The sequence below is a fragment of the Anguilla rostrata genome, chromosome 6, assembly GCF_018555375.3.
Source record: "Anguilla rostrata isolate EN2019 chromosome 6, ASM1855537v3, whole genome shotgun sequence".
Taxonomy (NCBI): Eukaryota; Metazoa; Chordata; class Actinopteri; order Anguilliformes; family Anguillidae; genus Anguilla; species Anguilla rostrata.
In genome coordinates, this window is record NC_057938.1 from 22,454,955 (window position 1) to 22,479,401 (window position 24,447).

General features: G+C 39.6%; 2 protein-coding genes across 2 annotated transcripts in view; one reads left to right on the forward strand and one right to left on the reverse strand.

The window, feature by feature from the left end:
• Positions 1-4,708: 4,708 nt before the first annotated feature.
• LOC135257973 (C-type natriuretic peptide 4-like) lies at positions 4,709-6,788 on the reverse strand. The gene is made up of 2 exons (XM_064341180.1): positions 6,588-6,788; positions 4,709-4,997 (listed from the first exon to the last, which is right to left on the reverse strand). The coding sequence occupies exons 1-2, from the start codon at positions 6,678-6,680 to the stop codon at positions 4,728-4,730; spliced, it is 363 nt and encodes a 120-aa protein (XP_064197250.1). The 5' UTR covers positions 6,681-6,788; the 3' UTR covers positions 4,709-4,727.
• A 6,307-nt stretch (positions 6,789-13,095) lies between these two features.
• Positions 13,096-24,447, forward strand: part of dis3l2 (DIS3 like 3'-5' exoribonuclease 2) — a 44,136-nt gene continuing 32,784 nt past the window's right edge. The window contains exons 1-4 of the mRNA XM_064339030.1: positions 13,096-13,811; positions 14,111-14,253; positions 14,460-14,513; positions 18,063-18,164. Of these exons, the coding sequence (XP_064195100.1) occupies positions 13,148-13,811; positions 14,111-14,253; positions 14,460-14,513; positions 18,063-18,164 (963 nt within the window). The 5' untranslated portion in view covers positions 13,096-13,147. The remainder of the gene's footprint in view (positions 13,812-14,110; positions 14,254-14,459; positions 14,514-18,062; positions 18,165-24,447) is intronic.

The window sequence follows — 24,447 nt, forward strand, 5'->3', positions numbered from 1 at the left end:
GGGTAAATTTTTTTTACCTTAATAACATCCTTTATAGATTGAATACTATCAGCCCCAATTTTGACCAGTGTTGTTTCCCTTTCACTGATGTATTTGTCTGATTGCGCTGGAAAATACTCAACTTCTGGTCTAATTCATCTCAATTTACTTGACTTATATGGTGCAGATTGTTTTCCATTCTCAAAGGGAGATCAATTGGTCGTGAGACCAGGTTGGGGAGATCATTGTGATATTCAATGCTGATTTTATTCAAAATTATATCTTTACTCCTCTCAGATTGGCAAATCAGATTTGGACTATGGGTGCCCACAGCATTCTTATATAGGCCCTCAAATCAGATAAACCCTGCAGGACCCTCCAGCTCCCATCACTTATTTTCCATTGAACACACTATCATCTGGTTGATTTGGAAACTGGCCAGATTTTCTCAGGAAATCTGTGTCTTAGGTAAAACATGAATAACTGTGATATTTTGGCCCTAGTCCTGTTTCTGTGCAGAAAACATATCTGTATCTTGGAACAAATATTCATTTATATAAATTTGTCATGATTTGCAATCAAATATTATACTTAGACAAGGTTAATATGAACATTTGAGTTGATAAAGTAATTAACAGCAAAGGCACACACATCTTCGATGAAATAATGTTGCCAAAAGATGTTTCAGTTTTATGCAACTTTCAAGAATATCTACATTACGTTGCACAACCCCATTTAACTGGAATTGCAAGGGTACAAATTAAACATTTCTTAGTGAACTGATTGGTCGTACATAAGCCAACCAATCCATAAGAGTGTAAGAACATACAGAAAATATGTTTACATGTTTAAATAAGGATGTTTTTGGATTATATATTTCAAAAAATATATTTTTAGTTCAGGATAATTCTTCTTGCAGAGCATCTACCCACAGCAAAACAGACACAATTCAGCATTAAATGACCAAAATCAATTTATTTAATTTTTTACCACAGTGATTACTTTTAATATTAGTTTTACAGATATGGTTTATTCATGTCATAACACTTCAGTTTCCAGAGGAAGGGGTTGTCACTGGTCTGAAGGTGACTGAAAAAAATAATTCATGTGAAGTACATCGTCATGGTACATATGCTGTCCTGTTTATATGTTTTAAGTATTTCAAGCAGCTAAATGTAGTTCTAGTTTGTTTATATCTCTTACTCTGCACGCCCCCATTGCACAAATTCACAAACATTAGCATTCAACAGTATAGGAAAGGAATAAGCATACACTTAAAGCAAATGTTATAGCTTTTACTGTAACTATGGTTGGGATTCAATCTAAGCACAAAGCTGGTTGTTAATAAACATATTGTTGAAATAGAGGGAGAGTGCTGGATAGCCGGTATGGCTCCTGCAGGCATTTTCCTGGTGGCCAGTATTATGTTACAAATTACCAAACCAATATAATATAACAATGGCTTAAATGTGTAATAAAAAAATAAAGACAAATTACTTTGCAGATAGATTGAATTCCAATCAATATCTCTGTCCTGTTTATCTATTTGTGAAATTTAAAAGTCAAATTTAAGTAAAATTCCTGTCTGAACAAACTTAGAAGTGACTCAGGCATACATGTAATGTTTCTTTTTTTTCCGTTTCTTTTTTTTGTTGAATATTTTTGTTCAAACATTTACAGCCAGGTAAGACAAATAAGTTGCAAACATAATTGACTTCCAGTTTGCATCCTTTTCAAAATGTTACATAAATAAAAGTAATATTTATAAATATATCCTTTATAAACATATAAATAGTTTTTTGTAACATAAATACAGCACACGTATGCAGGAATGATGTATTATTAATGTACTGTACAGCAGAGACAATCCAGCATTGCCACTGTAGTTCCTACACTTTGCCGTCTGGCTTGTAATGGTTTCTCTTGATGTGTGTTTGCCTCTGCTTCAGGCCTCCATAATGCTGATGATGATCTCGCTTCCTTCTAAAAATAGGTTTCTTGGATAAAGATGTCATTCTTCCTCAGATGAAGACCAGTAAAATAAAGTTGTCCAATCCCATCATCTTTTTATGTTCTGCAACAGAAAACAAAAAGCTCTGAATTTCAATGCTAATACAGAGTACGGTATGTAAAGATCAATTTCGCTGCTGTTATTGCATCCATGGTTCAGTTTTTCTTACTTTTACATCATGCAAAAAGAGTTGTTTTGTGTATTATTTTGGATTTTCTGTGGCACAGTTTACACTTTTGATTAATTTTGAAAGTCGAGTTGTATTGTAAGCTCAACTCACCAGCCACTCTGTGCTGGTTGAATGCAATTGACTGGAGTGCACTGCTTGACTGGAGTACAGTTGTGAACAACTGCAGCAGGCAGACTGCAGGCACCCGAATGATCATCTTATGTAGTTAATCTTTTGTACTGAGCAGGAGAAACCCTGCCATCTCAAACCCTCCCTCTCTGGGTGACACTCGAGTCGGTTATACATGGGAGACTCCAGTATCCGTGAGACTCCAGGAAACAGTTAGCACTGCATGCTAAAGCTTCCATTCCAGACTCTAGGGCAGGGGTGCACAACAAGGGCCAAACCATTTCAGGATTTTTTGCAGACATCTTGTTCTTGATTATTTCATGAGCTCAATCATATCTTGATCTGACATTTGTATAAGCACGAGCTACAGCCACAGAACGCAAGCGTATCCTGAAGATTTTACTGTTTTAAGTACAGGAGGGCAACACCCTTGCTCTAGGACTTTTAGTGCCATTTGTGAATCCATTCTTTACCATCAGGTAACATGACTGGATATTTAACTCTTTTCCAAGTTATTTGTGAAATAAGTCAAATCCTGTTGGTTCACTCTGACAATGTGACAGTTGAAAAGTCCCAAATTTTTTTTGCTTTTTTGACATTGCTTGTTGAGATCTTAGTAATATTAACACCACACATCCAACATACAGTGGTGTGACTGAGATGGAAGTGTTAAGAATCTCTCGTACGGATTTAATTTGTTAGCCATAGCTGTCGATGTCAATGTTCAATGGCAATGTCCAGTGAGTATTCCATTCAATATTTTAGCCACAGCAGGGGTTCCCAAACTTGGCCTGAGTCACACCATGTATGTTAGTTTTCATTCCAACAGCTGGTCTAATTCCTTAAGTGTCACGGGTTCTTAATTGTTTTTAATAGCACTTGAGCCTAAGAGGTGATTTGCATTACTGGACGCGCTGGAAAGAGGTTGCTAAATGCCTTAGAATGTATGTAATGTAATGTTAATTAAGGACATGTTATGTGACAAATGTACATGCCTGCTACAGAGAATAAACAACCCGTATTACCAATGACTTTATTATTTAAACAGGTCGATTCTCAAGCAACTGCTGCTTTCATTTCCTTCAATGGAAAGTAATTCCTTTATAAACTATGTAAACTATGGTTTAAAACTGATTCCTATGATCACATCTTATTATGTTACATTTATTAATAAACCAAATGCTTTGTCCAATGACAATGGAAAACTATGTGTAATTTACTGTCTGGTCCAACCAGAAACTCTCCCACACTTGACCACTGTCTTGGTTGAATGCTTTGCATTTTGAAGATATCCACCCAGGTTCTGCCATTGGAAATATAATTGTTTTGAATTTGGAAGAGGTATAGGCTACTATGTGTGCATATGTCTCAGGACACAGACAAAATTTGACATGAACTTTCATATCTGGACTATGCTGAAGTGACTTGAGGGAACTTGTTTCCTTTCTTTTCAAGGCTCCATTGAATGCTGCCTTTGAAAGCAAATCAAACATAACCTGATTGGGTCAATGGGTTAAGTAATACTGGTTATCAGGGAGTAACCAGTTTGCGTAGAACAGATATGAACTCCATTCTGAGGAGGTACAGTACTACAGGTTTTAGATTTGTTTTCCAGTTAGCAGGTCATATCCAGTTAACAATTCCGTCTGCTGTAATTACCTGTTACTTCTAGTTTTTTCAGGTTTTGTGTCAGCTATTGCCACCATTTAAAAGTCATTTCAAAGCTGAGAAGATGATCTTAGCAGTGGTTCTCGAATTAATCTGAGATGTACTATTACAATGATGGATTGGTTGACGAATACTTTCTAGCAGCCTATCTGCAACTTATACTTCAAAAACCATGGGTGGGCATATGGATGGATGAGTCACAAAGATGGCCAAACAGTTGAAGTACTGCTATTACCAATCTATCCCATAGATAGAAAATAATCTACACAGAGTTTTTGTTGTCAGGTAAAAAATGTACATTTCTAACTTTAGCTCAGTGTTTTAAATCAGAGACAGACACACTCTTCTATTATCCAACAGTTGTTGAACTGGCATGCAGCCGCTAAATAGCCAAATGAAATCAATCAAGAGATGAACCAGAGGAAGTGAGAGAGGAGAGGACAAGCTAGGGCACTGGCTCGGTTCATTCTCCCCACAGACATGACAGTGGGGAGAGCAGTTTCTCTGTCCTTGCTTTAATACAGGGGTAGCTATTATTAATGGAGTGTCACGGACCTAAGCACAAACTCTTCCTGCATTAATCAAGCCTGGAAATTGAACCATGTTGAGATTTCAGAAAATAAAACAAGTGCCATCTGCAGTAGGAACAATGTTATCTTTGCTTTTAATGATATTTCAGCCATGAATACATCAAACAGTGGCTATTTACTGTTAAGAGGGAGCTCGTGGTTCCGTATAGTATACTCACAGACCTGTTGTGCTGGCGTGTTCCTAACAGCCCATCCCACTTAAGGTGCTAATCCTGTCCAGCTTGTGTCCGAAGCAGCCACCGCGAGCTGGTGTGGACGCGCCTTTCTTGACCCCGGTCTTCTGTTTCCGCGAGGCAGGCTGGTCGTTCATGATGCGGGACCACATGCCCCTGGCTCGAGTGTTCAGCCGCAGGTCCCGCAACAGACGCGATCTCGCGCTCTCTAGATTCCTCTCTCGCTCCCCCGATGCCAGGTATTCGGAAAGCTCTTCTCCTAGTAAATTTCTAAGGGACTGCAAGGGATGAACAACGGAATAGGTAGCGTTAGAAACAGAACTTGTCAGAATACGCGTGCACGTTCTCTCAACTCCAATCGCATGCTTTAATTCATATTTAGGCTACTTCGTGGGACTGGTAGGTTTTTGCACGAGGGACAGTAGGCTTGTTCGTTGAAGCGATAGCAACTTATTGATAACAACAAAGTTTTAAAAAACCAGTGTGCAGAGCCATGCATTCAGATTTTTAAAAATAAATTATAGGTTTGATAGGTTGGGTGAAAATAAGACATTAATCAAGTTCTAATAAAGGTTTATCGCACAGGACACGTAAAATGTGCCATTTGAACTGGTATGACAGGGTCAGGCTGTTAATTTTGTATTTATATTATTAGACCAAATTGATGACTGTCCTAAACTTCTAAATCGATCCATTTCCCGACCCTATAGCCTACCCCTTAATGGAAGGGACACATAATTGTTATGGTTGCTTGATAAGCATTGCCGTATAATGGTGCCTGAAAATGGCACTCACAAAAATATACGCAGGACAGTCATTACTGTAGTCTATGTATTTTCTAACCAGTCAACGTGTACAGACGCAATTCATAAAAAACCGCCAGAGTAGTGACACTGTAATAAATATAGGCTACCCTAAAAAAGGTAAAAAGAGTGACAGCAAGGTTGCCAGTGAAACCCCGTTTAATGAAGTGAAAAAAAAAACAGTATAAATCATGTTATTTTATGGGATTACCTGCTATAATACATTATGTCGTTATTCTAGGCTACATTAAAAACGGCGAAATTCTGTAGCCTAGAATTACGGGTGCAGTGTACGTGCTTAACGGGCTTCCAAGAAACAACAGGTGTTCGTTTCGTCAGCAGTGCATAAAGTCTGAAGATAGCCTATTCGTGGACTGTCTCGCAGTTTTCATGAGGGTGAGTTTCTACTCTCAATACTACAGGGCACAGCAACGCGTGAGTTCCCACTAACCAGGGATTTCAGTCCAGCACCAACGCGATAATGAAATTTCCTTAGAATATCTGCTCTTAAAATTATGATTGGTATACGTGCTGCTTAGAATTTACAAATAATTTTTAAGAAAATTACTTTGCAATGTTTTCTTTTTTGTCTTGACACTTTGCTGTCCACTTACAAGCATTTCTGCCTATGTGTTTGGCGCGTGACATACAGTAGCAGGCAACCAGGTGCCTTTGGCAATACTGCTCATAAAACTCACAATTACATGTTTCTCTCTCGATGTAGGCCTACTAAATACTGTAAATGGCTACAATTGACCAATTAATTGTTATTTTTAAATAATTACATTTTACAAGTTACATGTATAGCATCCATATTCAATTTCTCACTTGTTTAGTCACCACGTTATCCAAACAGGTGACTATACACTACTGCCTATTGGACGACTTCAGTGTATGTGCTGTACAAATGATAGTAACAGTAATATATAATCGTTTGAAAAGCTACGGCATAAAAATCCTGTTGTATTCGCATAGTGTAATTAGTCCCTACTCGTCCAATGAATGCAAACGCGTTGCCTTCCACGAAAACAGAAGTAGACTTTTGTAGTATATAATTAATCTCACCTTTTCTTGTGCAGGGATTAACGACTTTGCCTCTGTGCTGAATGAAAAAAGGGCCATTAATAGTCCACAGACCATCAATTGCGAGACATTCATTTTGGATGCTGAGGTTGCTTCCCCTGTGCGTAAAGTTAGGCTAAGTCTTAGGATCGCTGATTGCTCGAAGTCAATTTGTGGTCTCCCAGTTAGCTTACTCCAAGATGTTCAAATTCTGCTATTCTGTTCGTAATACGCCGCACACGCTTTATATAACATCACCACTGGTGATGTCATAGCCACCTTAGTGCGTGTTTCCCTGTTTAATCTCTTTAACTAGTTTTCATGCTACCTGCATTAAGAACATGGCTGAATTACACATTAAATGTTTCCTTTTGCCAAAATTACGAATTCTTCTTCCAGTGACGATGAAATATTTTTATGAATAATGTTTCATGAAAAATTATTTAATTAAGCTGACTAATTGTTTTGTTGGAAATTATTTTACAAATAGATTATTTGACAACAATCCCAAGTTTATGTCTGAAATAAAACTACTATTATTGGTACACAGAAAACGACTTGAAATAAATCCATTAAACGGAATAGGTATATGCCAGGTACCCGCTTCTATCAACTCACGGATATTTGAAACATAACTGTATCTGTTGCAAAGTGATCACAGCTACATTTGTATTCAGGAAAACGTAGATTGACAATTGATATTGACAGTTGTTGATGAAAGGCACAACCCGTCATCATTTAATTTGCCCTATTTAGTCTAGGCTACTCTGTCTATTAGCAACCTTAATATTAATATAGGAAATTATCTTAGTCGTGTCAAATGTATTTATTGTTGGCTAATGGTGATAACATTTGTTCAGCGGTGATTAAAAGAGCTTAGAAAAGATCGAATTGTTGTAACATAGGTTGCATAATAAGTTGTTTCCTTAGCATATATCTGGCGTTTGACTCACAAGCTTAACATTATTCATTGCTGTTTAAGTTAATGTCACGACTATATTACATCAGAAATAAAAGAGCAGAATCACCCACTTGTAAAAACAATCTGTTTAAATGTAGGTATTTGAAGCGATTTGCCCAAATTTTAAGCATCTTATCACAATTAAACGTCTTTTAGGACCATGTGGCGCGTTTCTCACTGAATAGGTAACATTAAATGCAAATGTGAATGCGCAGAACCAATTATAGCCAATCTCTGCCCATAACAATTTGTGTATCAAGGGCAATATACAAACAGAAAGGCCAAACCTAAAATATTGTAAACTTCACCCCTTAAGGTCATGGTACACAGGCTGTATTTTAGGCAATGTAGATGGGAAATATTGCCTGCAAGACGGATGGAGAGATGGGGATAAGGGACAATTATTAAATAAATTAATATACATTTTAAAAATATATTAATTATCAACATTAAATCAGGAAAACAAAATCATCACAAGTGAGCAGGTGCTTGATTTAAATGACCTATGATTAGCAATATTGCTCATGTACAAAAATGTAAATCAGAAATATATTTTAAAAAACACACTGATATTTTGTTTAATTGCTTAAGGCTTCTCCTGTAGATTCATAACAGTCATCAAGGAAATAGAAATTATTTTGGCCAACTTTCTCAACAATAACTTTCTTCACTGAAACACAGAGTGGCAGTATTTGCTATCTTGAAGTAAAGAACCAATGGGTTGGAATATTTGAGATAGTACAATCAGTTTCATCCACCTTATATCCTTATGCTCTTCAATATCTGGCAAAAATCATTTAAATTTTTAATTTCTAATTTATTGACGATGTAATTTATGTCCATGAAGGGACATAATTGTGGTACTGTGCAACCAAAATTTTGGCTGAATATTCGATGGATGTGTTGCATCTAAATGTGCCTTCACACTTTTAGATGCTCCCGGAAGTCTTAAAATGGTAAAATGAGTCCTTTTCAGGATGCCAGTATCCCAATAATTAAATATCATGTGTCCTGTGTGCATGAGTTATTTGAGAGATAGAGAATTTGAACAGCAGAAGTTTTTCATTGACATAGGTGACTCTGTGCTTAATCGCCAGAACAGACTAAATTATGCAGACTCTCTTAGCATTTCCAGTGTGCAACAGCTGGGTTAACAAAGGGCAAAAACTGCTGATCCTCCACAGCTTGCTGCTACTATGCAATTAGCTTCCCGTGAGGGCCACTAATTGCCTGCCAGTTGAAAAGAAGATGAGGCATGTAGCTATTTGTCTGCTGCTGCTGTGTGTCAGATACCTGACCTGTAAAACTGATTGGATAGCATCATTACTGACACACACTGAGAAACAAAGGAGAAATTGTACACTACTGCAGATCTCTATAGTCTGTATATTTGGACTATTCTGCTCTGGTACTGGAGGGGCAAAATCCATCCCTCTTCATGCCACGCGTGGTGCTGCTGCCTTTTCATTTTTTATGGTCAAAATGCTGCTCTGAAGCTCCTTACATTTGGTGGTACAGTGCCATCATCCTGTGAAGTGATTAAAAAATCAGGAGTGATGGTCAGATTTTTTGCAACCATAACTGCAACACCTCTCATTAATTCAGGAGGGCACAGATTGCCGTGCAAAATATGTGGAGTGCGTACAGTCAGTTGTTGCCTCTACAGCCATAGCAGTGGAGGATGATATGTTTTAGTGCAGGCAGGCAGCAGATACCTGACCAGATAACCTGCTATTGCATGATGGAGCATGAATACCCTGCTGTCTGAGGAATGCTATAGCTAATCGTGTGTAACACCAAGGATCTGAAAACCATGGTAAACACTGCCACAGTGTGTGGAGATGAATCCCATTTAAGAAAATACTCAGTGATATGCATCTGGCAAAAATGAACTGTAATTTTCCAAGGCTAGTAGTCCCAAGCTGGAAGTAACAGGCCAGGCCAGGAGCTACAAGGAAATACCTTGCAGTGTTAAAGCCAAATTGCTTGAATGTACAGTGAGCTCCATATATATATATATATATATATATATATATATATAGCCATCTTCAGCTCCTGCTTGTGTTGGGGGCTAATTGCCTTAACTTTTCTCTTCAGCATATGAAATGCAGCATATGAAATGCATAAATATTTTAAGTTTTTGGCTTTGCAAAACTCCTTTGTTGCTTTACAAGTATGTCTGGGATCACTGTCTTGCTGTAGGATGAGTTCCCAATGCACCATCCAATGAGTTTAGAGGCATTTGGATGAACTTTTCAGATAAGGTGCTTCTGTACACTTCAGAATTAATTCTGCTGCAGTTATCAGCAGTTACTTCATCAATGAAGACAAGTGAGGCAATGCCTATAGCAGCCATATGTGCCCAAACCAAGTGTATTTTGGCTTCATTTGTCCAGAAGACCTTTTTCCAGAACTCTGCAGACTCCTTTAGGTACTTCTTAGCAAACTGTAATCTGGCCAACCAGTTTGTAGCTAACTAGTGGTTTTCATTTACAGTGTAGCCCCTGTAGTTCTGTTCATTAAGTGTTCTGTGGACTGTAGTCAATGCCATATTCATGCCTGCCTCCTGAAATGTGTTTCTGACCTTGTCGGACAGGTGTTTGGTGGTTTTTCTCATTATGGTGGGAATTCTTTTGTCATCAACTGTGGTGGTCTTTCTCTGCGTTTACTGAGCTCACCAGCACTCTCTTTCTTTTTAATGATATTCTAAACACTTGATTTTGGTAAGACTTTGGCCTATTTTTCTTATGTCTCAGCCTCATAATTGCTTCCTTCACTGGCACTACTCTGATCCTCATGTTGACAAACACCAATAGGAGACTCCAAAGGCAATCAAAGGCCAAGAATCAAGACTAGATACTGAAATATCTCTTATACCTGCACTAAGGAAGCAATTGAACATACCTGACTAATCAGAAATCTCTGTGAAGCTATCTGTCCCAAACATCATGGTGCCCTGAAATGGGGGGCTATATATATATATTAAAAGTGCTGCAATTTCTACATGGCGAAGCCAAAATGTATAATCATACCCTTCAATAAAAACTGAGAATCTCCCTTTTAACTGTGTGTGAATTGCTTGATTACACATATAAAACTGTAGAATACAAAGCCAAATCAAGAAAAAATATGTCCAAAACATTATGGAGCTCACTGTAGATCATTTTGATGTCATAATGATGATTTTCCAATAGTGTTATGTGTGACTGAGAGTTTGTCAATTCTATTATGGTGCTTTTGGTTAGAATGTATGAGCACACTCTGTGACCTGTATTTTTACTCAAAGGAGGAGTTTGGGTTTACTGTACATAGGAGTAGTTCTGTCTATTAAATGGGCACTAGGGTCATATGACCCATACAAACAATAAGATGTAACAAATCTATGCTCCTTATATGCTTATAAATGTTTTGTGGATATCATTTTTGCTTTATTTCTGGTGTCTATGTTTTTAGACCATGGAATAAACCTGTTTCAATGGTTTGGGTGGCATATGTGTAAAATGGGGTGGAACATCTTAGTTGATATATAATCACATGACGAGATATTCAGTAACATGTTTTATTGTGTCATAAATATTCAATTTCTGGAAGATTATATGTCAGAAAGTAATTTCCAAATTAATGTTGGTTTGCTGCACAGTGCAGTATCTGTATCTTCTTTATGCTGTACGTTTGAACTGTATGTTTCACTCTATGAAACTGCAGCATTGGTCCAGACTTAGACACACTTTTCAGGAGAAATGGTTTAGGTAAAGTTGCAGTAAACATAATCTTCATCTACACATAAAACCTGATATAATGAGACGTAAACTTTTTATAACAAGTTTATGAAAATGTGAAGGGAAAATGAAGTTCCAGGATCTTTCAATTACCCACCACACCAATTTATTTGATTGAAATCTAAATCACCATTTTGGATCCATACACAACATCGCAGCATTGTCGCCTAACGATGTCAGTAGCCTGCCAAATTGGGATTCTCCTGTAGAGAGCAGCGTAATAAATGAATTTGGGGGGCGACATAGCTCAGGACTGATTGTCTGGCAGTTGGAGGGTTGCCGGTTTAAACCCCGCCCTGGGTGTGTCGAAGTGTCCTTGAGCAAGACACCTAACCCCTAAACTGCTCTGGCGAATGAGAGGCATCAATTGTAAAGCGCTTTGGATAAAAGCGCTATATAAATCAGCAAAAAATCTTTTGAATTAAAAAAAATAGGCTTAATACAGTCATAGTATTTATTTAGTTCATCGCTTTATGTATAACAATAAAATTATATTTTGAATGCATTATTTATTTATTTATTTATTTATTTATTTATTTATCTAAAAGTGATGGCGCTCTCAAGTCCACCTGATAGACAGCGGAAGTTCGAAGTAAGTTCATAAGAATTTAGTGGGTTAGCCTATTTGTCTTTAATTGGCACATCAGCTAGTTGCTTACTAACTTTACTGAAGGTTGAGTATATTTTACAAGGTCTTGGGTTAACAGAGGTGAAACAGTGAAAGACAAAATTGAGTTAATTCTATTTCTCAAAACAGGGGAATTCCGGTGACTCCGAGCTGACGAACCTCATTTCCCAGAATCCCCCACTCGTTGTTGAACTCTTTGCCTGGAAACAAAACGTAGCCAGTCGACTTGAAGTTCACACTTAACTACGGATACTAAATAACATTTCAGCAAGGTAATTGTTACTGGACAAATACATTTCAGTTAGTCTTAATTTATTAATTAGCTGCCCTTGCTACCAGGGTATTATTTGCTTCGAGTGTGCATCTATTGTATTGATTTCGGCTTTTACTGGCTTGAATTTCTGAGACTTTCGGGTAATTACCGTGGTCGGCTAGTTAGCCTTAGACTGACTGGAATGAAATGGAAACAGCAGCTAGCTGAATTTTAATTTAGTATTAGTAAAATGGTTTGCTGGTTTGTAATTACACTGCTGTGAACGCCACTATATAATACTGTGATTACTGTGAGCCTTAGCTGCCGGCGACCCACAAGCTTTAGCTAAATGGGTTTTTCTATTATATAATTAGTAGCTACGGTAGTATCTTCGCATTTTACTACCAGCTGTTGGCTTATCTTCAAATCTGTCTTCCGTGTAGTTTGATTATGGTGACTGTTACAAAGTAACTTCAGCATCCAGCCAGCTGTCCATCTCTAATCATATTTAGCTAACTGAAAGTACGAAACGGTTCTTTCGCTCTGCACAACACAGTTTGAGAAAGAGGTGGGGGTTGGGGTTATCTGAGTAAAATGCCGTGTTCTCAGTTTAAAAATCTTCAAGCTTTCTTTTCTGAAATGTTACCAGTACGCAGCTAGATGTCATTTCAGTGACAGCTGTTTTTCATGGTCATAATTTAAGCATGTGTCATTTTTATAGCCACACAAATTGCTGTTTGACAGAAAGTTAATCGAAAACAAACTTGCTATATTTCGTTGTGGCATCTGAATATAAAAGCACAATGAAATGAATGTAATTTAACCTCAATCATGCTGGAGTCATGAGAGTGGAAAAAATGGAGAGGTCATTTGGGCCTTGCATGACAGTTTTATCACAGCCTTGCTTTCCGCTTCACAGACACACACTGAATTGCACAGATCATGGAGCCTCGTCGACAAGTCAAAGGTTCCAATCCATCCCGGGACCCAAGGTGTGGGCCGACCCACGCCGGTGTGCCTCAGAAGGACGCTTACGCCAGACTCCTCAGCCAGCACCAGAGCAGTAAGTTCCGCTCCTACCGGGACCAGATCGCCCAGCAGCTGCAGCTGGACCAGAATGCGACAGAGGCCTCTCTTGATAAACAGGACTTGGAGCTGAATAGCGGGTGCCAGGCTGCGACAGGCAGCGAGGCGGACAGCTGCCTGGCCCTGTACATGGAGAAGCTGAACGAACGCGGAGGCCCGGCCGACGCCCCGAGAGGGAAGCACCAGCAGCAGGCGGCGGTTGCCGGGCGACAGCGCCGCGGCGAGAGGCGGGACACCAACACCAGCCAGGACGGAGACGTGGAGTCTGCAGAGGAGGGGCTTCACAGGCAGCGGCACCCCAAGAAGCATCGCCGCGGCGAAGCTGGGCCGAGGTCACCCGTGGGCAGCTTTGGGGGCAATGAAGCGAGCCAAGGGGCCTTGCCCCACACACCAGGCCCACAGGGTGGCGGGAAGGAACACGAGAAGAAAAAGTCGAAGAAGAAAAATGCGTCAAAAAGCGGTGAAGGTGTTAGGCAGGAGGGGGCTTGCCCTGATCGGGCTATCAACATGCAACCCCAGGGTAAAGCAATGCCAGGCTTTATTGGCTCCACTCTCACAGTTTCCATTGTCTTTGGGCTGTTGGGGTGGTTCTTTCAGCAAATGATGTTTCTTTATTGTAGAACAAACTCTTCCGTTTTTGGTAAAAGAAAATTGACCTTTAAAAATTTATGTGTAGTTCCATGCCTTTTATATGAATAATAAATGATTGCTTTCAGTACATTTCCAGAGAATAGTCAGTTTAAGCTTCCTGAAATGTAAATAGGCATGGTCAGTGAACAGTAACCGATTGCTGCTGCTGCATTCATTTTGTGCACTCAGATAGGAACCCTGATGCCTGTATAACTCCAGACAAGAGTAAAAACAAGAATAAATCGGGCAGAGGAAAGAAGAAGCCTGTGTTTGAAGAATATATGTGCACCGAGGGCGTTTCTGCTGGGTTAAAGAGAGGAGAACTCATTCAGGTAAAACGAGTCTTTCAGTGAAATGTGAAATGTTTTTTCTAGATGAAAATTTTACCCGTTTCCGTGGAAGGCTAATTTCTTTAAAAATTGTAATTAATATACATTCGACATACATTCTGCTGGATGCTTATATTTTGGTGTTTGCTATTTAAATGGTGACTGAAGGAAGGCATATAAAACTGAACTAATTTTTCCTCTCTTTCCAGGGACAATTGAGAATTAACCCTAAGAAGTATCACGAGGCCTTCATCCCTGCTCCTGTGAGTATCTCATTCCACTCATTTTGTGGCAAAATGTGAAGCATTCTACCGATCTCCGACATTCATCATGCATTTTGGTGATGGCAATTAGGACGAAGCACATTTGTGAGGGGATCTGGTGCCATTTATCTAACTTCTTTAATGGGATTATGAAGCCTTCTTGGTCAACATTATAAATTCAATAGAATATCTCCTTCCTATCAAGATGTTTGAGGCTAGAATAAATCGGACCATTATAGTGACAGAGGCATGTGTATTACTATTAGACTATCAATAGCGTTGTGATCTAATGGGAAGCCTGAAGGCTAACCGTCACTGATATTACTGCAGTGTACTGAATACCTATAATTTCTGTCTAGCCAGTGTCATGAGGATAGGAATGTTGATGGCAGACTCAAAACTGAATATCTCATGTCATAAGCACAGCTTAAAAAAAAAAGAAAGAAGACTAACCAGCTAGCTGACAATCTATTTAGGTCGATACAAAATGTATCATTCCTTCACAAAACATCAAGCTAGCTCACACTAACTTATGCAACCGAACATTTCTTTGATAAAACGTTGCTCTTCATGAGGAGAAGAGAAGACATGGATTTCAGAGTTATAGAACACATTTTCGCAGGGTACAGGAGAACGCCTTGAACACCTTTGTTTGAGGGAAGCCATCGGTGGCGAGAAGGTTAAGGATTATAAAGTTGGAGTTGGATTAAAGTTGGATTATAAGTGGCAGCAGACTAGTGTGGCCATGGGTGAGCTGTTTGTCAGGGTGCCGGTAGCTTTTGAAGACAACCTGCCCATTGATACAACAAAGCAGTTGGAAGATCAGGGTCTGCGGTTTGTTAGATCTCCTGCCATCAGTGGTTCTGCTGTGGGTAAATGAGCCCTCTCGATTTCAGTAGGACCTCTGCTGGTGTGAGCGAGAAGCCAGGTTTGTGAATGTCTCTGAAGAAAAGCGATGGAATCTCCTGTTTCTTTGGTTTCAGACAAATTGACAGGCTAGGCTAGTGCAGCTAGTCCCCCTTGCTGCTTTGAAATGTCTGGGTTTGCCTCTTTCATGTTATTCCTGTTTTGTCTTTGCACAACTTGCCGATGCAGTTAGTCGGTGAGAGAACAAAAGTGCTCGTGGCAGAAACGTCAGCCTCTATTTTACCAAGGTTTGTCTGGAAAGAGTCCACGTCATGGCAGATGGCTTGCATTGGTTGCATAGTTCAGACAGTGTTTCTCTCAGGTCCGTGATCGAAGCAGTAAGACACAGGCACTCTGGTCCAATGGCGAAGCACCATCTTGACCTAGTCCGATGTCAGTGTTTGCATCCGCCATATTGTCTGCTTGCAGTCTGAGGGGTTTCTGCTTTTTTAGGTGAGTGTTTGGATGCAGAAGCAGAGGTGGTGGGTCACATTTCCTCTACCATTCTCTTCTCTTTTGAATACAGCTGGATTCTTTATACAGCTGGAAATATACTGAAGCAAGTATCTTGCTCAAGGGTACGACGTCAGTTTTCCTAGCCGGGAATTGAACCTGTAACCTTTAGGGTACAAGACCAGTTCCTTACCCATTATACTACACTGCCGCCCTGAAATGTAATTATGTAACCAGTGCTAGTTAGGATTCCAGCCTGAGACCACAGCACACAGACGAGAACCATAACGAGACAAGTGAGACGTTTGACGAGTACCAGATAAGGTCTAATTAAAGTCAGACTCTGTTAAATTCCCAAGACATGCAAGAACTGTTTCTAACACTTGCTCCATGTTTGGGAAAAGCTGTGTGACATTAAGCTTGTGGTAAACTTGGTTGCCTTATTTATATGTTCTGGTCTTGTCTTGCGCGTTCAAGAATTTTATTCTATTGTTGCAAGTGATATACACAGCTAACACCAAATTGAAATGTGTACTTCCAGGAAAATTTTAAATGAGTAAAGCTGAAATGGTAAAATAAAAAAAGTTAAGTTGAAAAGGACAGTGTTGAAGACACGGTTTGTGTCAGATCGTGAATGTGATGCTTTTATTTTTTAATACTCTGGACCTTTTCCCACCAGTCTTTATTATTCATTTTAGTGATCAGGGCAATGTTGAAAACACAGGCTTAAATAGGCTATATGAATTGGAGTAATAGCCTACTAAATGGTCAACCTGGAATAAAGTGAGTTACCACCTCTTTGAAGTTCAGTTTGCTCTCCCAAGTTTCAGACTTTGCATTACAATAAATTTGGGTAATATTATGCTGGAAGAATTCTGAAGTACCTAATTCATTCAACCCTGAGGCCTGTTTTAAGCAGCCATCAGTTTCATAGCTCAAAATTGGTCCGATACAAAAAGACATTTATAGCTTGAGTATAATTTGATAGTTCTTAAGTGGGCTATAGATTTCTATACAGGAGCTTCAAAGACAAAACATTTCCCTGTCTGAACAGCTGAATGTGGGGTCCTGTGTATGTATTCAAGGACATTGGACCAAAATCTATATCATGATTAGTCATGCATAGTCTTCAAGGTGAAGCCAAATTCAATACCGGTGTTGTGCATTCCGTGTTTTAACTGTAATGACATCCAAATCTGTTTCTGTGTAGATACTCAATTGCTGTGACCCACTCCTTCCACGCAGGTCACCATTGGTGATTTTGAGGGGTGTATTTGCTCAGACATGCATGGGTAAAGTGGGCTTCTGTCATGCCTGGGTGCCATGAAGAATTCTTCCCTCAAGTTTTAGTTTTATGAAGAGCCATTGTTAAAGTTGCAACTTGATTAAAAAGATGCTCTTGACTGATAAATTGTCATGGATGCCCTGCATTTTGGCTGTAATGCCCTTGATAGCAGCCTGCTTGGTCATTTGGGCCTTGCGTTATATATTTTTATTCTGCAATCATGCAGTTGCACACAGCTGGATTTGAAGTGAAGATAAGTGGATCTTGAAGTATTTTGTATCATCTTTAGGCTGATGTATTCCATTATCTCCTGTGTATCTTCTGGTTTTTCTTATGAGTGTGATTATGTAGACATCTAAATACCTTATTTTGTCTTGACATTATTGAGAGTTACTTTCATACAAACAGTTTTTAAAAAATAATCGCTTTTAAATATATTGTGGTTTGACTTAATGTCATGAATCAGATATACAGAAAGTAATTCATTTCACTGTACTGCTGGCCTTTTGGCATCAGGGCTTGGTGTTGATAAGCCATAACTGCGTATGATACCATTGGTTTGGTTGACTGCACCTGTTGCCTATAGAGCATCACAAGTGCACTAATGAAACAAAACTGAAACAAAGTATATATATATTTTATATATAGCTGCAAAAGTAGTACAGGCTATGAACATTTTTAAAAATACAGATGTAGTACTAGAAATGACGCATCATCTTACCTAAGTGTCAGTACTTAAGACTGAAATCCAAGTAAGATGAAAATTCATAAACTGAACAATAGATGCATGCCATGTCTTCCCCCTGGTGCATTTTCTCATGCTTTCCAGTCTGATTCAGTAACCCTGTTCGCTGACCCTTTAAGGGGTCAAGCTGGTTAAACGTTTTGCTCCTCTCTCTCTGCAGGACGGTATGCGGGACATATTCCTGGATGGCATAGTGGCCCGTAACCGAGCCCTCAACGGGGATGTGGTCGTGGTGAAGGTCCTTCCCCGGGAGCAGTGGAAGGTAAGGCTTCTATGTTAGTAGGAGATGAAACACTAGCACTTTTTTTTGAGGGAAATGTTGCCAGCTAGGGATGTCCCGATTCAGGTTTTTTCGTCTTCCGACAGTAACAGTCAGTATTGGTTGATACCGAGCCAATACCAATATTTGTTTTTATGCTTCCGCGACGCCACAGCAGTGGCCGGAGGCATTATGTTTTCGGGTTGTCTGTCCGTCCGTCCGTCCGTCTGTCTGCCCGTCCCGATTCTCGTGAACGCGATATCTCAGGAACGCCTTGAGGGAATTTCCTCAAATTTGGCACAAACGTCCACTTGGACGCAAGGATGAACTGATTAGATTTTGGTTGTCAAAGGTCAAGGTCACTGTGACCTCACAAAACATGTTTTTGGCCGTAACTGAAGAATTCATAAACTAATTATGACACAGTTTCACACAAATGTCTAATATGATAAAATGATGAAGTGGTGACATTTTATATCCGAACTGGCTACTGGTTGGCGAAGGCATACAAGCGCAAGGCGGTATTTCTAGAAATTTTCATAGCTAATTGGTGAATTGGTTACTAAATTCCCAGATATTGGCACTTGCAAGTACTAGTGGCCTACCTTTTTTTGTATCCTCAGAATTTAAACATTTTCGCAGTAAGCTCGCCCAAAATACTTTCATAAGTTTTAAACCACAAACTAGCTATGGAGGTTCGATCAATGAATCAATGAGTACTAATGTCAAAAAGTAGTCTTTATGTTTGGATATTTAATATATTTCCTATGTTTCTTTTCTTTAAAATCTGGAAATAAGTTTTGTTTAAACCAAGTGATATGTCTTCAATGATATGGAGAGATTTTAGTTCCTACAACCTGGGACAGAGCACTTCTGAATCAGTTGTTTTTAAGTTCTCATGAGACCAATAGATCTATAGAATATAGAATATTCTGTAGACTAGCTAGCTACCTATTTGTCCGCAGGTAATCCATCAAATACAAAAGTATTTAACCTAACCCAGAAAACACAATTGCACATTGCTTTGCTGTGTTACCCTCAGTCATTTTCGTGCTTTAATGTTTGTGCTTTTTAACTATTAATTTTGGAAAGGTCTCAGAAATGAATGCGAGTTAATTGGAAGCCTGACAGCCGGGTAGTACGACAGTGCTGTTTATGTTCAGAAGGGACAGCTGATGCTGCTAGTAGGCCATAAAAATACAAAGGGGTGGTTCCACAAAATCAGTTTCATACGAAACTGAAGTATCCCTTTAACACGATAAATGCAATTATCCTCTGTTATTTTTTTGGCCTTGTCACTTTCTTGTGGAATTTTTCCCATCTTTTAAAAGTATCCGTCAGTGTTTTCTGCGCAGCTTTGGTCTTGTTTTTGGTGAACTGCACTCTCTTCAGATGCCTTATCAAATTTCTTGTATTAAAAGGTTGTGCTGCTGCCACCCCTTAAAACACTGGCATTGCAAACGTTGCAAGTGGTCGTAGGGCTGCTTACGGAGCCTACTTTGGGAAAGTTCCACACAGCAGACATCGTATTAGTATCAACTTGTATCAAAAACAGCAACCTCATTCATGTTGACGAATGGATAGGGCTTGTTCACTGGAGTGACGGCACATTCAGACAAGTGGCTTAAATGGAGTACAGTCAGAACCCAATGGGTATTACAAATTGGAGTGACAATATAACAGTATGTGCTCTGGTGGGAGGATTCCACAAAAAGTTGACATTTTTCAATATAAAATAGGGTAGTTAGATATTGTCGTCAATAGTTGCTGGTTGTGATTACCACTGCCACAAAACATTGCACGTTTATCAACGTTGTAAGGGACAGTAGCTGATTTTAAACAATAAAAGCCTAAATATTAGACTTTTTGTAACTGGAGAATATTGTGTGTTTGTTAACAGCTTGGGACATCTATAGATTGAACTTTTCCGGCCCTTTTGGCACCTGCTGCCTCCACCAGGTTGCTGTGATATCACTCCTGCAGTTACTTTTTGTATTTCTAACATACAGCCAGTTTTGAACCCACTCTTGAATAACTCCCAATTCCGAACAACGTCATTTTGACAATGAGCGTCTCATGAGGTACGTTGCCAAATCGTTTCTGAAGATTTGCATCTTTCTCAAAGATGGATTTTTGGGTGTGTCTACAAGTGGTTCTTGACCATTTGGCTCCCAAGGCCCCTCGTGTCTATGGAGATATTCCAGCCCCCTCCCCCCACAGGAGACCTATTAACCTATTAACGTCTGCCTGTCATCGTTGTGACTCAGACTGAGCACATTCTAATGCTGATAGTCAGGCTTATTTCATTTGAAATGAAAGTGATTTAAAAAAATGTGTCATTGTTGTAATCCTTAAACATTTGCAAAGCAAAAATCTTTCTTTATTTTCTTTCCCCCATTCTTTGCAAACATATGTAAGTGGGATGTCTTCAGAAAGTAAAAAGGTCATTATATTTTATGTGCCATTAATTGCTTGCTTTGTGTTATTTAATTTGCTGAATAATGACTCATGTCTTGACGTTTTGTGATTCGGTCATTTTACATCATCTCCAGGCCCCCCTGGCAGCTCCCTTAGGCCTCCTTATGGGCCCCGGCCCCTCATTTGGAGCCACCGAGCTACGCCATTTTGATTAACGTGTGGCCATTATGGCCTGTTATGCGCTGCGACACGGTCTCTCAGCGTCTGACGCGCTGCAGGACGAACCTGCCGCTGCTCTCCCGTACGAAAGTTGGAAGTGGAAAGCACCTTCTTAGACGTCAGTCCACAGCGTCACGTAAACATTTAACTGGGTTCACATCTGGGCTGCGTGTTCCTGAATGCAATTCGCCATTCGGGTCGGATTAAATCTTCAGAATCGGGTTTTTCAAAAGCAAACAAAGAAAAGAGGCAGAGGTCGCCGTGACCCCCAGTCCGACGTCTGCCGCCGCTGAACGGTGTCGAGCCATTTCTCTCTCGCCCTCTCTCTCTCTCTCCGTCTCTCGCCAAGGTTAATCTCGAGCAATGTGGCCAATGCTTGTATCTATAGTTTAAAACTATAATGTGAAAAATTTCCCGCGTATGCAAATTTGTTTAACGGTTGATAGCTTTTGTTCTCCTCGGGCTCCTGTTCTTCTCTGCCTTAGCGTATCTTCGAGGTGGTCCTTTCTTCCCTCTGGTTCTGTGCCTTTCTGTTTTTAATCAGCCACTTTCCGTGCGCCGTACCTGTTCCCTCCCCGGAGGACGCGGGTTATGACATAAGCTGCAAACCTGCCACAAAGCGCCCCGGTCAACTTCAATTAGCGTCCGCTCCCTTTGTGCGCCAGCCGGAGCGCGGCGCTCAGAGCGCGGCGCGCTAACGCGTCTGATTGAATAAGTGCACGCTCGTATGCTCAGTCACATTCGCCGAGCGCTACCAGAGAGGGGCGACGAAGGAGGGACATCGTTCCGCAGGTCAGAGGGCTGTGTGGATGTCACGGTGGGCCCAGTAGACCGACTGTGAGAAACATTTCAAATTTTGAATCGAGAAGCTTTTACGGACGAAAAAAGCAGGATGTCATCGTGCAGCTGTTTGAAGCCGAGGCTGTTGAAGCAAGAGATGTTTCCTTCGCTGTCCCGAAGAAAAGCTTTTTTTGACGTGGCCTTTGAATCCCCCCTACTGCATTTTACTGTTTGTTTTTTTTTCCTCCCTCTCCGGGACAGACCTGCATGCCATTTCTAACTGAACCATAGTGTCCCTGTATGAGTCTCAATGCTAGCAGCTAGCTGCTTCAGCCTGTGTGGTATTCTGCACTTATGTCTGCGAATATCCCACATAGGGTTTTGTACTATCCTGTGCACTGCTCATGTAAATATCCACTATATCTGGCCCCTTTTTCCCAAATGGGAGAAATTCTGTCAAATGCACTTTGTGTCTTTTTATAAGAATATGTACATATGAAAAAAGAAGTGAGTTGCCAGCCACAGTTGGCACTGACGCAGTCCAGATATGATACCAAATCACAGGCCCATCCCTGCACAAGCACAGTGTCTTAACAGGGTGAGCCAATCAGTTGTTTGCGACAAATGTAATATTGAAATCTCCCATGGTTTGTGCAGCAGCTTGCACAATGATGTTATGTCCATGTTACCTTGTTATTTTTCAGGAAATTCGACTTAATCTTGTATTCGGTTGGAACTGTGTCCTTATGGCAACCTGACATCACTGCGTTCAAGACAAAAATTACCGGCAAGATCTAAAAAATGTATTAATGTGTCCAGCCTCTGGGAGTATAACGGTGATGTGCAAGCTGCTTTGGAATTACTTGAGTTCAAGTTCAAGTTTTCTTGTTTTAAGCTACACACTCATGAATGCCACTATATCCCACACAAAAACTGCCTGGGCCTTTTGAAAACATACACTAGAACCAAAATAATTAAAAAAACTCCTGAAAGTGAACTATTCCTTTCAGCGAAATTGCCAGTGCATCCCACCCGAGTGCATATTTTCCATGGCACAGACGGAATGATCAGTTGCCGCATGCCATTCTTGAACTCCCCAGGCTTTGGAAAATGCTTTGAGATTGGCTTTTTCTTCAGTGTAGCAACTTGGAAAAATGTCAGAAAAAGAAACCATCGAAGCTAATTAAGATTCAGCTCTAATGTGCACTGATACGGTATCTTATACATTCACAGTTGGCTAGTAGCTGATATGACTGTGGTTGTCAGGGCCACACTCTAAACAGAGAAACAGACTGGTGCATGTCCCAGATTTCCTCTCCCTTCTGAGCTGTATTCAGGTCATTGGTGAATCACTGTCTTTTTAATTGCAGTTTCATAAGTAGGAATCTGGGATAGCGTCCAATGCATATTTGATTAATAGTATTTACTATTTCAAGCTGTAATGAGAAACAGGGCCCTCTTTCTGCGGATATAGCCTACTTCTCTCCTCAGATAAGAAAAGTCATTAACCTTGATGAATTTTTCTGGTTTTCACAGAACAATTTAGATTTCTCTACAATGTGAGCACTGCATGTATGAGGCTACCTTCATTAGTTCGTGCTTTGTTCGTGTGCCTGTTCACTTGTGATATAACTTGTTCCAAATTGTGCCCTTGTGATAAAAGTATGCTGCAAATGAATGCTTTGCGGTATTCCTTTGCAAAAAAAAAAAAAAGATTGATTTAGTTTTTTGTAGTTTTGTTTCTTCTCAGAATGATGTCTTGCATAAGTCCAGATAATCCATGGAGAATTGTCTCCTGGATGCGAGTTCTACCCTTTTCTTTTGGGTTGCTCAATCTTTTGTCCTCCTTTTCATGAAGATTTCTGGTATAGTCCATTTTTTAGCGGTTGTTACTGAAAAGTATGGTTACTGTGTGAATAAACATGCTGTTGTACATTGATTTACACTTGCCTCATGCAATAATTTAATAGATCCATCTTAGAAATATTTCGACCACAAAATTTAAAGCCATTCACATGACATTTTTTAGTTCCAAAAAGTATGCTAGATTCCCTAATAATCGATGGCTTTGTGGTTCTCATTGATACCCCACATGTTGTTAACGATACTCTGGTTCTCAGTGACTCGCAGACAGTTTTTTGATGGCTCTGTTGTTCCCTACAATAGAACATACTAGAAAAGACCCCTCTGATGTCATTTGGTATATTACCTCTGTCATAGTTTTAAAGGTTGTTAATTTTGTTATTTTAATGCAAACTATGGGAAAGTATGTGGTTGGATGGCAAATTTTTCTAGACTTTTTTCATTTTCTTGCAACAAAGGTAGACAATATCTATCAAAATGAAATGAGAAAAGTACACCTGGTTTCATTTTGTAAGTTTGTTGCTGGGTGCTCTTGACATGGGTTTGTACACTTATTTTTAATTCAAGTTGACGTGTAACATTTAAAGTTGAGTATGGTCTGTTTGAGAAAGTGGTTTTAGGAAAACGATTGACCTTTTTCATTTTGAAAATACACCTTTGCCTCATTTATTTAAACACTGACGTGGTCTCTGATCATGTTTAACTGTTTAACAAGAGTAAACAAGGTGACTTTTATGATATTGCATGAAACCAAGGAGAGATGAAAATACGTGATTCAAATAATTTTGTTGTTTGATTGTTTCATTTTGACGACACTTTGACGTCAGCCAGTTCGAGAAATGGCAGCCACAATTACTCATGGAGGCCGTGAGATTTTAAATGAATTTTGCCAGTGTTTTTTTTTTTTCAAAATCATCAAGGAAAGAAATTATGTCATATATACATCCCCCTCCTTGTTCATAATATGTTCTGTTGGAAGTCCTAGGCCATACGACTGCTTTAAAGC

Bases quoted from the DNA above. Each gene is read 5' to 3' on its own strand.
- LOC135257973 (XM_064341180.1), bottom strand. From the start codon at position 6,680: ATGAATGTCTCGCAATTGATGGTCTGTGGACTATTAATGGCCCTTTTT. The intron at 4,998-6,587 runs GTGAGATTAATT...CATCCCTTGCAG, and splicing joins TAATCCCTGCACAAGAAAAG to TCCCTTAGAAATTTACTAGG.